Source organism: Perna viridis, chromosome 2, assembly GCF_037379345.1.
Source record: "Perna viridis isolate PV_CMFRI_1.1 ecotype Kerala chromosome 2, ASM3737934v1, whole genome shotgun sequence".
Taxonomy (NCBI): domain Eukaryota; kingdom Metazoa; phylum Mollusca; class Bivalvia; order Mytilida; family Mytilidae; genus Perna; species Perna viridis.
In genome coordinates this window covers 28,499,063-28,513,219 of record NC_142446.1, presented here as the reverse complement: position 1 = coordinate 28,513,219, position 14,157 = coordinate 28,499,063, and the positions used below count along the sequence as shown (strand labels likewise).

Here is a 14,157-nt window from a genome sequence, read left to right as displayed (position 1 = left end):
ATTCTGAGTTATTACTTTACCTTCTATTTGCAGTATGCTTGGCTTAGAAGCAGTGACTACCAATTTTATGTCCTTCACGTGGATCCTGCACTCAGGACAAAAACACTTCAACAAACCCATTAAGACAAGTCCCCAGAGGTTTAAAGGTTGAAATACATAAGTTGTGGTTTATGGCTTCTATGGTTACATTGCTGCTTCCATTTGTTATACCTCCTGCTCTGTTTTTTTGGTGACAAATCAGTGGGTAAATGGGAAATATTAAAGTAATAAAAAATCATATAGAAGTTGATGAATTGGTGTGTTGGTGTTGGGATTTTTTCTGTATGTACTTTACAGAGGATGATTTTCACATGGTTTTATTTTTTGTAATATTCCTTAGGTGATTTGAGGCATGAAAATAAAAGCTTGCTAATCATTTGCTTCACAAGAGTTTCAAGGAGTGAAATTTGTGACAGCTGTTTTCATGTCCATAAATTGTGAAATTTGGCACTCACAACAATTACTTGCTATACAGTATGCAGTATCAACTGTCAACAGTTATTTAAAATGTAGTGTCAATTATGATATGCATTATGGGCTTTTTTTTTATTTTGCAGGACATGATAGGTTTCAAACACTAAGATGATGTATATAAAAGATACCATCACCAGGTTTGTGTTACCTGTAGTGTAAGTTGTAGACAAAACTTTACCATAATGCTTTAGTGATTACCATCATGACATAGAGTTTGTAGTGTTCGTGATAGGCTGTATTTTACGATTGAATTTGAAATCTTGACCATACAAACCTGATGATGTTTAAAACCATAACAATTATGACATTCCTTAAAAAGTTTTTAGTTTTTAAATTAGTTGGAATATTTCTGAACTTTTTTGTTTGATGTATGCTTACAGGGAAAACAAAATGTTTTGTTAACCCTTACCATGCTGGAACTGTATATATACAGTCATTGGCTGTTTTTCTGATTTTTGGGTTCTTACAATTTTATTTTTAGCCTTTGAAACTACAATTTGATTTCACATGCAAGCAGAATGAATGTGCTTTAAAATGAGGCATCTCATGTGTATCTCATACAGAGTTCTATCAAAAATTGGGGTCATGAGTTAAAAAAGCCACAAATTGTTGTGATTTTTTTAGGAGTATGACTCAATTCTTGGCCTCTAACAACAGCAACTACAAGACCAAGCAGAACAAATGTGGAGATTTTTATTCCGATGAAAAAAAAACATGGTTCCGTCACTAAAAATAGAACATAGGGGTCAGACAGATGTTTTTCGCATATATCTCCAAAATCGTTAGGTTTAGCCAAATTCTGACAATGTAAAAGTGTTCAGCTTGATAAGATCTATCTGTGGTTAAATTTTCATTTTAATCTATTTAGCCAGGTTGGAGTTATTGCCCTTTTTGACTTTTTTTCCCTATTTGTAATATTATTTCTTTCAAAAATCTTATCCTCTGAAACTACTTGACCAATCAGAATCAAAGTTGGTATGAATATTCCTTTGGGTGTTTTGCATAGAAAGGTTGTGGGGATCTTTGATCCGACAAAAAACATAGCCGTCTTTACTAAAAATAGAACATGGGGGTCAGACATAAGTTGTTCACTTGCATCTCAAAAACTGTCAGGTTCAGTCAAATTCTGACTGGGCTAAAGTGTTCAGCATAATGAGATCTAGCTCTGGTCAATTTTTCATTTTAATCTATTTAGCCAGGTTGGAGTAATTGCCCTTTTTCTACGTTTTTCCCATTTTTATTTTATACCAAAGTCTGCTTTGAGTCTAAATTGTCAGACAACTCCTTATTAGAGTTATTGCCCTTGAGAGGCATAAAATAAAATATTAAAAGTGAGTGATTCAGGCTCCTGGGAGTCTCTTGTTTTATGATGGCCTAGCTTATAGTTTTAAAATATGCAATTAGTTAATCTTTTCAGCGATTAAATTCACCATTGTAAGCAAATTTGCCCCTTTTAAAATAGTAGCACTCCAGTCAAGAATCATGCAAAATGTGATATATGGTTTGAAAGCCTACATATTTTTATTTTTGATATTTGTTTAAAATGGTTAAGTAAACAGAGAATATTATGTGGCTTTTCATAGAACCCTTGATCATAAGAGACAAAAATTATATAGAATGCACTGTAGAATTCAGAATTAACGTGGATAACTCTGTAAATGACACTAAAATACAGTAGAAACTGTTGGATATTAAATGTGGATTTTCTCTTGGAGAGAAGAGCAGACAGATTGGAATGAATAATTATAAATTTCATCATATAGACCTATAAAGCAACTCAATAACAAAAATAAAAATGTGAAGCCTTTCTTAGGATGTATTACAAATTACAGAATTTGCATGATTCTTACAAAGACTACTACATAATTATTTTAGAAATGTATGTTTTTTCATCCGATTTCAAATCTGTTTGATGGGGATGTGTGACATTAGAAACTGTGAAATCTATCTTATATTTTCAAATCCTAATGAACATTGCTTTGTCTATGATTTAACAGAAATACATGTAATATCATGGGGTCTTATAAACTATCAACCTGCACTGAAATCTTGCACTACAAAAATGTGTAAAAGAAAAGGAAAATATTTTAAAGTGTTTTATATGAACTTCATTAGAAATCATTTTTTTCTCATGTAAAGAAAAAAAAAGTAGTGTAAAATTATTTACTTTATTATGTGGATTTTTAAAAGTGTTTAAGGAAGAAAAAACCATCGCATTATTCTGATGAACAAAATGATTTCTTAATGAATTTAATTTTATGCATCAAATTACTCAGGATTTTCTCTAGTATTTTGAAAACACAATCTCATACAATAAATATCTAAATTACTGAATGCCTGACTACATTGACCTTACAAGCTGACATGCTTGTTGACATTAGGTATAGAGCCTCATCAATACACATTCTCTTATCAAGAAAACAGTCAATGCATAAATAGTCATATTGGATTTAAAATTTCCTATATGTTCATAAATTAATACAATGATAAAATGTCCTTAAAATGTTCACATCTTTGATGAAGCTATTTATAGTTGAAAGGTTTAATCAATATTGTTTATCTGGGTATAGATTTGGGCAAATCAATCAAGTCTTCTACCTGGACTGTGTGAGAGAGTTGCCTGAGACATATAGAAGGTAGACTATAAAATCAATACAGAGTCTGACGCAAAGACTTGTGATCTCTCTGCCGAGATGCTCTAAATATACTTTTATGTCGTCATTATCAGAGTGCCTGGACAAGAAGGGGATTTAGCTTTGATATCAAATATGGTTTTAAATATGAGACTTTCATTTTTATCCTCTTTTGCAGTATATTTATGGAACTGGTGCATATGTGATTAGAAGATTCTGCATAATTATAATTTGTTGTGAACATCTACGAGTGTAATTAGACATAAGATGATGTAGCTGGTACACAAGGACAGCTGCTGAGGTGTGGATGATAACAGCAGACATATTCTCTAATTACCCAGCGATGTGCAGTGATGGATCAGGTATGGCCCATAAATGGCTTCAATATTTTTTCCATTATTGGCCTATATGTAGATTACAGTGTTGTCCAACAACCAGTTGCAATGGAGCCTTTATTTGACTGCATCATTTGTCAAAATGGTATCTGATTAAGCAATAATATCCTTAAAATTTGTCTTAAACTTTTTTTTATTAGGTATTCAATGTTACATATTGTTAAAAACAATGTATTTATGTCTTTGTAGAATTTGTCTAGTAAAAACCCATGCAAAATTCTGATTCTTGAGATGTAGTACAATGTATCAAAATTTGTGCTTTTATTTGAACAAAGTTTAAACTTTTCAATTTGACGATATTCTGACTTAATAAGCCTTTGTTATGATTTATTTAATCGGGCATTAAATTAACTTCTAAGTGACCACCGACAATTCTTCATTTATAAAAAAAAATTTCGACTCAGGCATATTTACTTATCTTTGAGATTAAGTATTTGATTGTCAATGACTTTAGAGAGTAAGACATCATTGTGACATGTTTCTAATTCTTTTTCCTTATTGATTAACACATTATCAAAGGCACAAGTAATTACAGGGAAATAACACTCCATTACTGTAGAGTGTTGAAACCTTGAAAACAATGACACTTTTTTGTTTGGTTCTACATAATCTTTTTGCCACTAGACACTATTGTTTGTATTTGAATATTAATCAATATGTTTATCATAGATAGGTAATACGGTCACACCTGCTGCAGGGGTCTATGATAGATATATATGTTTAGTAATTTCTATGCTGTCTGCTATGGTGACATATGTTACTTTTGTCCTCTCTGTCCAATCCTGATGCAGATGGCTGTTGAAATTGAAATTGAAACACATAGGGAAACAATACCAAAAAATCTAAGAATTGGTATTGTAAATACATTGTACTGTGTATCTTTAACTTGATACTAGTATATCTGTATTTGAAATGTTTTTTTTTTACTTTGATCAAAAAAAGCTGCCAAAGACCAAGCATTTAGTACCAAGTTAAAAGAAAATATCTGATTGCAATGAAATTTTAAAGTCTTATTTCCTTACTGTAAACTTACTTGCTATTTTTGCAGTGGACAGAAAAGCCTGAAAAATAATACCAGTGAAATTCATTTTAACACTATTTAACACTAAACATTTTTTTTTGAAACCATGAAAATGGACAAATGCGAATATGTTGATAGAATCCACAAAATTAGCAATCACGAAAATTAGTACGTGTACAGTATTTTACAAATTTGTTGATAAACAGCTGTTTATATTCTGCCAATTTATGATGAAATAAATGGCCTTTTACTTCATACTTTCTAGACATTGATACTAAATACTTGTAGGTTAATATTTCATAAGTTAATACTTTTTCTCTAATTTTTTTTTGCCTTGGGATGTTGAGCTGTTTTTTTAGGGTTATTGTAAGTTAGCTATGATCTAATGCACAATGTACTTGAAACCAATGTCAGACTGTGAATGATGTCTAAATCTAAGTTTGGAAAATAGAGTCCGTAATTGACAGCTGTTCGGGGGTTGATGTTTGTGTAGTGCAAGATCTGTTGTGTGAATTTTAATATTTTAAAAATTTTTACTATTTGGGAATAATTAGATATATTCACTCTGTCCATTCTTCTTTGTCCTTAACTCCTTATTATTTTCTTGTAAAACTTACCTCCTTTTATTTCCACTTAAATATTGAAAGAGGCTCATAAATGTACTACAGAAATTATACCATCAGTTTTGAATTAAATATTTGGAATAATAACGTTTAACATATTTAAAAGTACTTCTCCATACATAATGTTTAAATAGTTGCTTTCCCTTGGATACATGGTAGTGAACTTGTATTTGAAGTGATGAAACCTATGCTTCAGATATTTTCATGTGTATATTCTATCTAATCAGAATTTGAATACATGCAATTATACTGTAAAAGTAAATACAGTTCTTATTTCTGGTTAACCAAGTAAAAGTTGCTTTTTATCAAACCATCTTAATTGTCAATAGTGGTAGAAACAAATTTAAAGTAATTTAGGTTAGCTTTTCACTTTTCAGTTTTATTCATTATAATTTATTGATGACTTTTGGCGGTAAGAGGCTGTTATAATTTTGACAGATTAAGAAGTGTTGAAATCTGCAAGTCCATGATAACAAAACTTTTTTTTGTGTCATAGCGCTATTGATGACATTGTCCATTGGTAGTTTTCACCTAAAATTATCTTTTGAAAGTAAGCTACTTGTAGAATATTACATAAAGTGTTACTCACTGTAAGAGTCAGGCAGTGGGTGAAACATGATATGAAAAACACCACCATTTTGAAAGTTTAATATGACTATTTGCACTGTTAGAATCATGAAAAAAAGACAAAATTTTCCATATCATTTTGGTAAATTGAGTTATAATTTCATTGAAAGGCACTGAAAATGAACATTTCAAGGGTAGGTAACTCTAACAAAAACCTTATTTTTCTAACATTCTATTGAAAAATCTATGAGCAAATTTAGAGATGCAGAGATCAAATAATGGTCTCTTCAAATAGAGAAAGCCTCCTGGATTCAAATTATGTTATCAGGTTAGTGGTGTTTTCACTAGCATGTTTCTGGTTTTTCCAAAACCTTACACTTAAAAATTAAGTTAAAAATATTATTTCTCTAATTTTGCTTCAACTTTCATACCGCTTGACCGGTGTGGATAAAAATGTTCTCATCACTAGTGACTTTTTTGTTCTCAGAGTTTAATTGGCTTAGAAATCCATTGTCTTGGACTCCATCTTGAATCGCCATGATTACCATTGTAGTTATATTTCAGTTAAATGAGATAGTTTTTGGTGTTTTCTTATCTTAAATAAGAACTTTGAAGGGATATGGGAAGATTTGAAGTGATAAAACCTTTGAAATCTTCTGGTTTCTTTTGTTTGGAATGTTTGCGTTTGTGTGACGTCAACATGTTTCCTACGAATCAGAATCATAACGTTTCGCACGCTTTTCAGTTTTGGGTATTTTTGACATTTTTAGGGCATTAGATAACCAGAATCTACACTCAAAGCTTGTTGATTATGAATTTTTCACATCTAGTGAAAGAAATTTATAGTTTGAATAGCTCAGCAAGCCTCCCAATCTAAACTATAAAATTTATTTCACTCGATGTGAAAAATTCCATAATCAACTCGTTATCGTTGTAGATTCTATATATTTACTACCACTAGCTAATTAAAGGCTAGCTCATAAGATGGCATTAAAAAGGTATAAAATCTTGTAAAATGTGAACTTTAATAGTGTTTATATAGAGAAGGACATGTAATAAATGACAGAATGATTGAAAAAAAGTACTATTTGAATTTAAAAGCATTAAAAACACAGCCTTCATCAGTTACACTAATAATTCTTAGTATACTGAATGATAAATAATCGTAAAGAGTGAACAACATATGATCACATATACCAGAGGATGCACAGGACGCTTACCCTACCGGTGCACCTGGTCCATGCTCCCAGTTTTTAGTAGAGTCCGAGTTGCTCATTTACTTTTGTTACTTTGAATGTATGATTTTAGTTACTTTATGCTCTTTGTTGTGTATGTCTGTTTTCCATGTCTGGTCTTTGTCCCTGGATTACATTCTTTTGATTACCGCTATAACCTTGGTTCCCTTGATTACTCTTTAACATGGGTTCTGTGCGCAAGTAAAATGTTCTAGGCATTATTTTCTTCCTACTTAAATAGAAACTACATTTTTATCTGAAATGTCAGTTTCAAAAGGTGCTGGTTTTTTGTCTGAACAGGTAGAAAACATAGCCCCTTTGCACTAATTGGAATTAAAAAAGACTGAAGCTGCTTGGTTTTAATGTAAGTGTAAATAAGTTGTAAATTATGACATCACAATACCATTTTCTATAACGATGTCATAGTTGTAAGTTATGACATCACAATACTATTTTCTGTAATAATGTCATTGCATAACTGATTTTTTGTAAAATTTACTTCTTACATCATCTTCAAAAGTCCCAGTTATTCTGTCGAATTTCCAAGAAAATTATGATCTCATCATTTTATTAGGTCAGATTTTCTAATCTAACATCCATTGGTCATGTGCTATCATTTCTCAAACTGTAAACAATAAGCCTTAATAACCTAGTGTTAGTGTCTACCATGTCTTTAAAACATCCCTCAATCATGGTCAGTTGTATAATGTATTGACAAATAATTTACATCAATATATCTTTTGTGAAATGACCTATCTAATTTATTGTTTCTTTTGTTACTTTGTTTAGGGTTAATAATGTTTCAGTATTTAATATCAGAGAAAACAAATTTTTTTAGAGTATACAGATTTTGATCTGTTTGTCTGTCTGTCTGATAAATGCCTTTTTACACTCCACTGTTATTACTGGCAGGATTCTTATGAAACTTTATGCAGTGTTAGATTCCTTTATGGAGGTTTGGAATTAAAGTTTTAAAGTTTTGTAAGTAATTTGGCAATTGGCTTGAGCATCGCACATTTTACAGCAGGAGCATTAGTTCTCTTTAAGGACACTTTTAATCAATTTTGCCCAGTCTGACATATGATTTATCAGGTACAGATAAATTTTGCCTTCTCTGTTGTTATCTGTGCACATAATAAGATTCTAAAGATATGCTGTGTTTTTATTGTTCAGGTGTAATACCAGTACTTTTGGAACCAGCCAACTTGAAACAAACATTGTATCATTGAAAAACTTATCACATTAGGAATACTTTGAACACTTAAGATTTTACATAAGATTGAGGCATTTAAAATTAAAAAGCCTAGAGCTGTAACCATTTTCTATGCCTTATTAGTAGTATCTTTAGCTTTAAGTCTTGTCTATTTTTACTGAAATTTTCTTTTTTTTGAAAGGCATTAAAAATATGCAGATTTTTTTATGACAGTATGGGTACACTGTCTCCTTGATCAAAAACACATATCACTTCATTTAGTTCAATTTTGAATAAGTTATAGAGCTTGGTTATTGATGGTTTTAACAAAGTTATAGAGATTGGATGTGATGGTGTAACAACTTGCTGTCATGCTCTGGGATTCTCTACACAACATAACTTGAAATGATATACATTGTACATTCATAAAAATTCAAAACCTACATGGTCAATTTTGATTATTTTTTGACAAGACATGACAAGACAGAACCAAAAGTAAACACAGATAGCCCATATCTATAAATTCCTAACATCAGAGGTTGCCATGGTCTTTTTACATTTAAATTATATTTTGAACCTAAAAACTTTTTATATAAAGTAAGGGAATGGTTTTGTATAATTTGAAATCACATTGATTTGTGGGTATCTCGTGACAAGCAATACTTTTAACTGTTCCATTGCTACAGATACTGTACATCAGGTGCAAATTTAACTGTTCCATTGCTACAGATACTGTACATCAGGTACCAATTTAACTGTTCCATTGCTACATATACTGTACATCAGGTACAAATTTAACTGTTCCATTGCTACAGATACTATTCAATAGGTACAAATTTAAGTGTTCCATTGCTACAGATACTATTCATCAGGTACAAATTTAACTGTTCGGTTGCTACAGATAATGTACATTAGGTGTCAATTTGACTGTTCCATTGCTACAGAGACTGTACATTAGGTGCCAATTTAACTGTTCCATTGCTACAGATACTATTCATCAGGTTCCCCAAGAGTTATAGCATCTCATGACAAGCAATACTTTTACAATTAATTTACTTCCTTAGAAAAGTCTTCCCTGTGAATTTATTGTCAAAGGTACTCCTGTTCAATTTTTTTTTATGTAAACATTTGTAATGGTTGATTTGTGTGCTGCAGATTTGCACTTACAATCTTTTTTTCTGCCAATATAAAGAATAAAAAACATTGCAATGAAAAAAAAAGATCCTGTCATATTTATTTTGGATCAATGCTCAGTAGCATGCAATATTTATTACCATTTCCAAGAACTTGTTCAAAACATTCATCCAAAACATCTTGATCTGTAAGCTAAGGCAATCAATAAGTTAGTAGTGACTTCTGTGTGCTGTAGTGTGCTGAAGTAACATTACAAGGAAAATCTTCCTCTAGATACATTACTGTCTGTAAAGTTCTCTGATTGATTTTATGCAATATACACTTTAACAATGAATACTTGTCATATTAAGCTGTAAACTTTCTTAAATTATCCTGATTATTTATAACCAATTATGCATTATGTCATATGACTAAGTTTTCAATTGTCAACAGTAAGTCATGTGACAGGAGTTCAATTGTATCATGTTGGTCATGTGATATTTCTTCGAATGTCACCCATTGGTTAACCACAGACTGATAAAAATTAGAGAACTAGTTAACTGGGGTATTGACCACCAATCGAGATATTTCAAATTCAGAATCAAATTCTATATCTCTTTAGGTCAATTTATAAGTCCAGGAGTTAAATAGGGATTTCATTAATTTTTATTTCAGCAATATTCCTCTTATTCCAAACTTGTAATTCAAATTTTGTATCTGGTAGATTATTGTCACTGTTTCTTTTTTTAGTTGTTGTCAGAATTGTTTTATATTTCATTGAAATTGTTCATGGCACCTTTTTATATAATAATATTTCATATTCAGACAGGAGGTGATTCATGCATGTCAAAAATCCACCAAATTCACTTTTATTTCTGATTCAGAAACTAGCCTCAGTTCATTGTGTATGAAATTGGTACTTGGAAAGAGTTATTGTTCTTGATTTGGTGTGATTTGGTTGATTTTAGTGAGAAATAAATGTATGGTTTTATCAAAAATACAGATCTGAATACAGAAAGAACTATTGTTATGTATATGTAAGAATAACGCATATATAGACTGAAAAGGCATCATTTAATTTTGTTCAGATGGGGTTTTTACAACATGAATCTCCTAGGCAGTTTCTGTAGTACTTGAGAACAATTTATATTCTGCTTTTGGACTATCTCATTAGGTACTTTGGTCAATAAGATAATAATTATTTTTCCCTTATTTCATTCTTTCAGTTCCATAACAGGGTCACCAGCTTCTATTTGTAGTCACATATTAAGTTAGTTTATATTTCACCATCTTTTTGTCCTATTTAGATGTCATTATCTCAATTCATTGTCTAAATTATGAGGATAATTTTAGCAATGCAAGGCCATGAAATTAAAATTTTGTTTGTTAGATAGTATTGTAGGAAAACTATTGTGGTCTATACACTTGTAATATAGTGTGATGTGGTATTCATGGTACATGCTTTAGCAGATCAAAACTCAAGAAAAAGAAAAAAGTTTGGAAAAAAAAAACTTTTTAAAAGTTTTTTTTTTTTTTTTTCAATCTTGGGCAATCTTTACCAATATCATTATTGTTTGGTTTTTAGTTATGACACGAGTAATCAAAGAAACCTAGCTTTTACAGAAATACTGGTAAAAAAGTGCATCTAACACTAAATCATGGTCAGATTAGAATTTTGTTCTTTAAAACTAATCCTACTTTTCATATTTTGTGGTTTTATTATGCTGCCTTTTTAAGAACATTTAAGTGTTTTACCTTTTCTTATAGGGGCATCCAATTGTGATTTTCAAGGACAAAAACCATAAAATATGAACCTCAATAATACCTGTAATACATAATGCCCTCCTGAAATTAGTGTTACATGTTATGTTAGAAGATTTTCTTGCCAATGATTTTTTTTCTTTGACAGCTTTAAGGATGATCTAGTAACACTTTTACAATTTTGTATGCATATAGTTACCTGTTTATAGTTCCTTCTGCAGTAAAATTGTGGTTTTATTCAGTTGTTTTTCCAAAATGTTGAAATAAATTGTAAAACATGATTGTTTTTTAAATGTAAATTACCTGATTATTTTAGAAGTTCATGTCTGCCCTTAAGTCAGGCATTGCATGTTGTATGTACAAGTGTACATGTTGGGATTTTGTACAAGTATTTCCACTTCTGTTGTGAACTGTCATGTATACATTACATCAACCGTTTATGAGCTTCTTAGAAATATGTTGATGAAGTAAGTCTTTCGTTCTGAAAATTTTGGCTGTTCATGTAATCATATGATACAAATTAAGCTTGTTTTTTTTTTTTGTGAGATCTTGTTTTATCAAGTTGTAATGATATTGTAGGTTAAGTGGTCTTCACTGATAAAATTAACCTTCGGCTTATAATTGACCAATTAGAAAACAGCATTTGGTTGTTGGACACGGAAGCTACAGAAGGTTATCAAATCTCTCTACATCAGCACTGTGCAAAGTAAAATGTGTAATCTGGATTGTAAATTTGATGTTATATGCAGTTTATTACATCTCATCCTATTGAAAGTGACTATTTATAATCCAATGGATTAAACAGAGAATAAATCTTGACTTCCTTAAGGAAGTGAATCACTAACTAGATGCAATATACAAGTATTCACCTCTGGGCAGTGATAATATGGTGTATGATATATTGTAATGTTCAGTTTCCACACATAGCTAGGATATGATTGATCTATAATGACATTTTATGATTGTCATAGAATGCAAGGGACATCGGTCACCATAATGAGTGGAATTTGTATACCTTAATTTTTATCTGTGTTACCATGGCTTTGGAACAAAATCAGGAATTTGAGGAAGGTATTGATTTAATGGTTAGATAAATTTTTGATAAAATGTTTGATTTACAGAAATTATTTGTAAACATACAGGTAAATCTATTAATGTGAACCAAGCAGTAAATGTATACAATTAATTGAAAGTAAATGTTTCCCTTGGTGAAAAGTGATAAAGGAATTCTTTAGCAGTTGTTTTTGTATTTTGTCAGGGTTACCCTTATTATTACATGTAATGCAAGTGTGTTTTAGGTGTTCCTATTTCCCTGCTTGAAAAATAACTTGCAATGCATTTGGAACAGGATTTTATTGAAAATACTTAATTACAATGGTGGTTGGTAAAGCTGTCCTTATATACACTATTTAGTGTAATAAGTAAGTCATCCATTGAATTGGGTGACAATTTGTGATGAAAGGTATAAGGTCAAATAAAAAGAAAATATAATGTGTATTTTTATGCGTCATATTTTTTTTTAAAGTGCTAGTAATCTGATAACTGCAATAGCCTTTACCATGCAAGTGAACAGCTGACTGACACATTAATAGTTTACTTTTTACCTTTAGGTCAAAAATAAATAGCCAATTTATTCCTTCACCTAGCCTAAGATGTGTACTGTATCTAATTTGTCAACTAGATTCTTTGATGTAGGTACAAGATAAGGGGTAACAAGATATTCAGATTTTAAAGATTGTGGCCTAAGATATGTTTACTTTACTCATGTAATGTCACGACATAGCCCATATTACCATACATTTTAAGAAGCTTTAACTGTTTGTTTGTTTACATTGATACAAAGAACATCCTCTCTTCTCTGAACTAGGTTTTCTCTTTTAATAAAACATATCCAATATCCATGAACAAAGTTGCAAACAGTATTTAAAGGAAAATGGCTGAAACACTTCATAAAATGACTGATCTATGCAGGTATGTAAGGACATAGGTGTAACTAACTGGGTGTATCCGTTCTCATCATAGAGGTTGGTGATTTACTGCTAAGGCTTTCTCTATATCAGGAATTTTATGAGCATTTGATGCATAAATTTTCTATATATTAGTTTCCATGTGACATATTTATGTACATGTGTACATATTTCTTTCATATAATTATTTGTTATGATAATAATTACTTATTCAGCTATTTGGATGGCCTTAGGGTGAAGGTCAAGGTTACAAGACATAGCTTCCTTATATTTTCCTATATGGCCAGTATGCAGTATTTCTATTTGTGTTTTGAAATCATATTCTGATACTCCCCATAAATATGGAATTGCACATTGCTGACCTACATTGATTGTTGGAAAAAATAACAAATTTCAACCAATATGAATAAAACAAAACAAAAACAAAGTGCTTGAAAATTTACCACTATATGTAACACTGATACAACAGTATTTGTATTCCTGTAAAATAATACCACTACATGTAACACTGATACAACAGTATTTGTATTCCTGTAAAATATTAGGAAGAGACATGTTTTGTTTCTTTTTGCCAACTGTGCCAACACAGAGCTCTCCAAGTTCTGTACCACTAGTATGATTATCTATTTTTTTAATTATCAAATTTATCCTGAATATCATGTGTAATTCTTCCTTTACCCCTAGTTATAAATGTCTCCTTTCTCTTTATATACCAGTATCTGTACTGCATGTAAGAGTGCTCTGTCAAATTAAAGGAACATCCCTTTTCTCCTGTTACAGCTTGTATCATGTGTTTAAGCCCTTCTGCCATTTGTAAATAAATTAATTCTTCCTTTACCACTAGTATTTTTTTCTTAGGTTCTCTGCAGTTATTTGTTCATATCCATTTTCCCTTTAGGTATCATATTATAGTGCTTTTTCTCTAATTATAAATGTTTCCTTTTTATCTGTACCATTCTGTCAAATTATAGTAGTATCCCTTTCTCCCTTTTCCACCAGTCTCTCTTCCATGTTGTGAATAAGTCCTATCTCCCTTAACAAACAGTACAAATTGCAAGAGCTCTCTTTAAAAATATGAATATCTGCCTTCTTTCATGTGCCACCAATATCTGCCTTCTTTCATGTGCCACCAATATC

General features: G+C 30.9%; 1 protein-coding gene across 11 annotated transcripts in view; it reads left to right on the top strand.

Annotated features, from left to right (window-relative positions):
* Positions 1-632: 632 nt before the first annotated feature.
* Positions 633-14,157, top strand: part of LOC148624349 (ras guanyl-releasing protein 3-like) — a 52,921-nt gene continuing 39,396 nt past the window's right edge. For 2 of the 11 annotated variants that reach the window (XR_015919685.1, XM_088567122.1), the window contains exon 1: positions 3,187-3,508. Coding sequence is in view for 6 of the 11 variants with exons in the window: in XM_088567122.1 (XP_088423248.1) it covers positions 3,454-3,508 (55 nt within the window). In the remaining 5 variants the exon portion in view is untranslated. Of the gene's footprint in view, positions 651-3,095; positions 3,150-3,186; positions 3,509-11,501; positions 11,521-11,651; positions 12,125-12,958; positions 13,025-14,157 lie in introns of those variants that run through there. The other 9 variants (XR_015919686.1, XM_088567130.1, XM_088567123.1 and 6 more) reach the window with 8 other exon arrangements.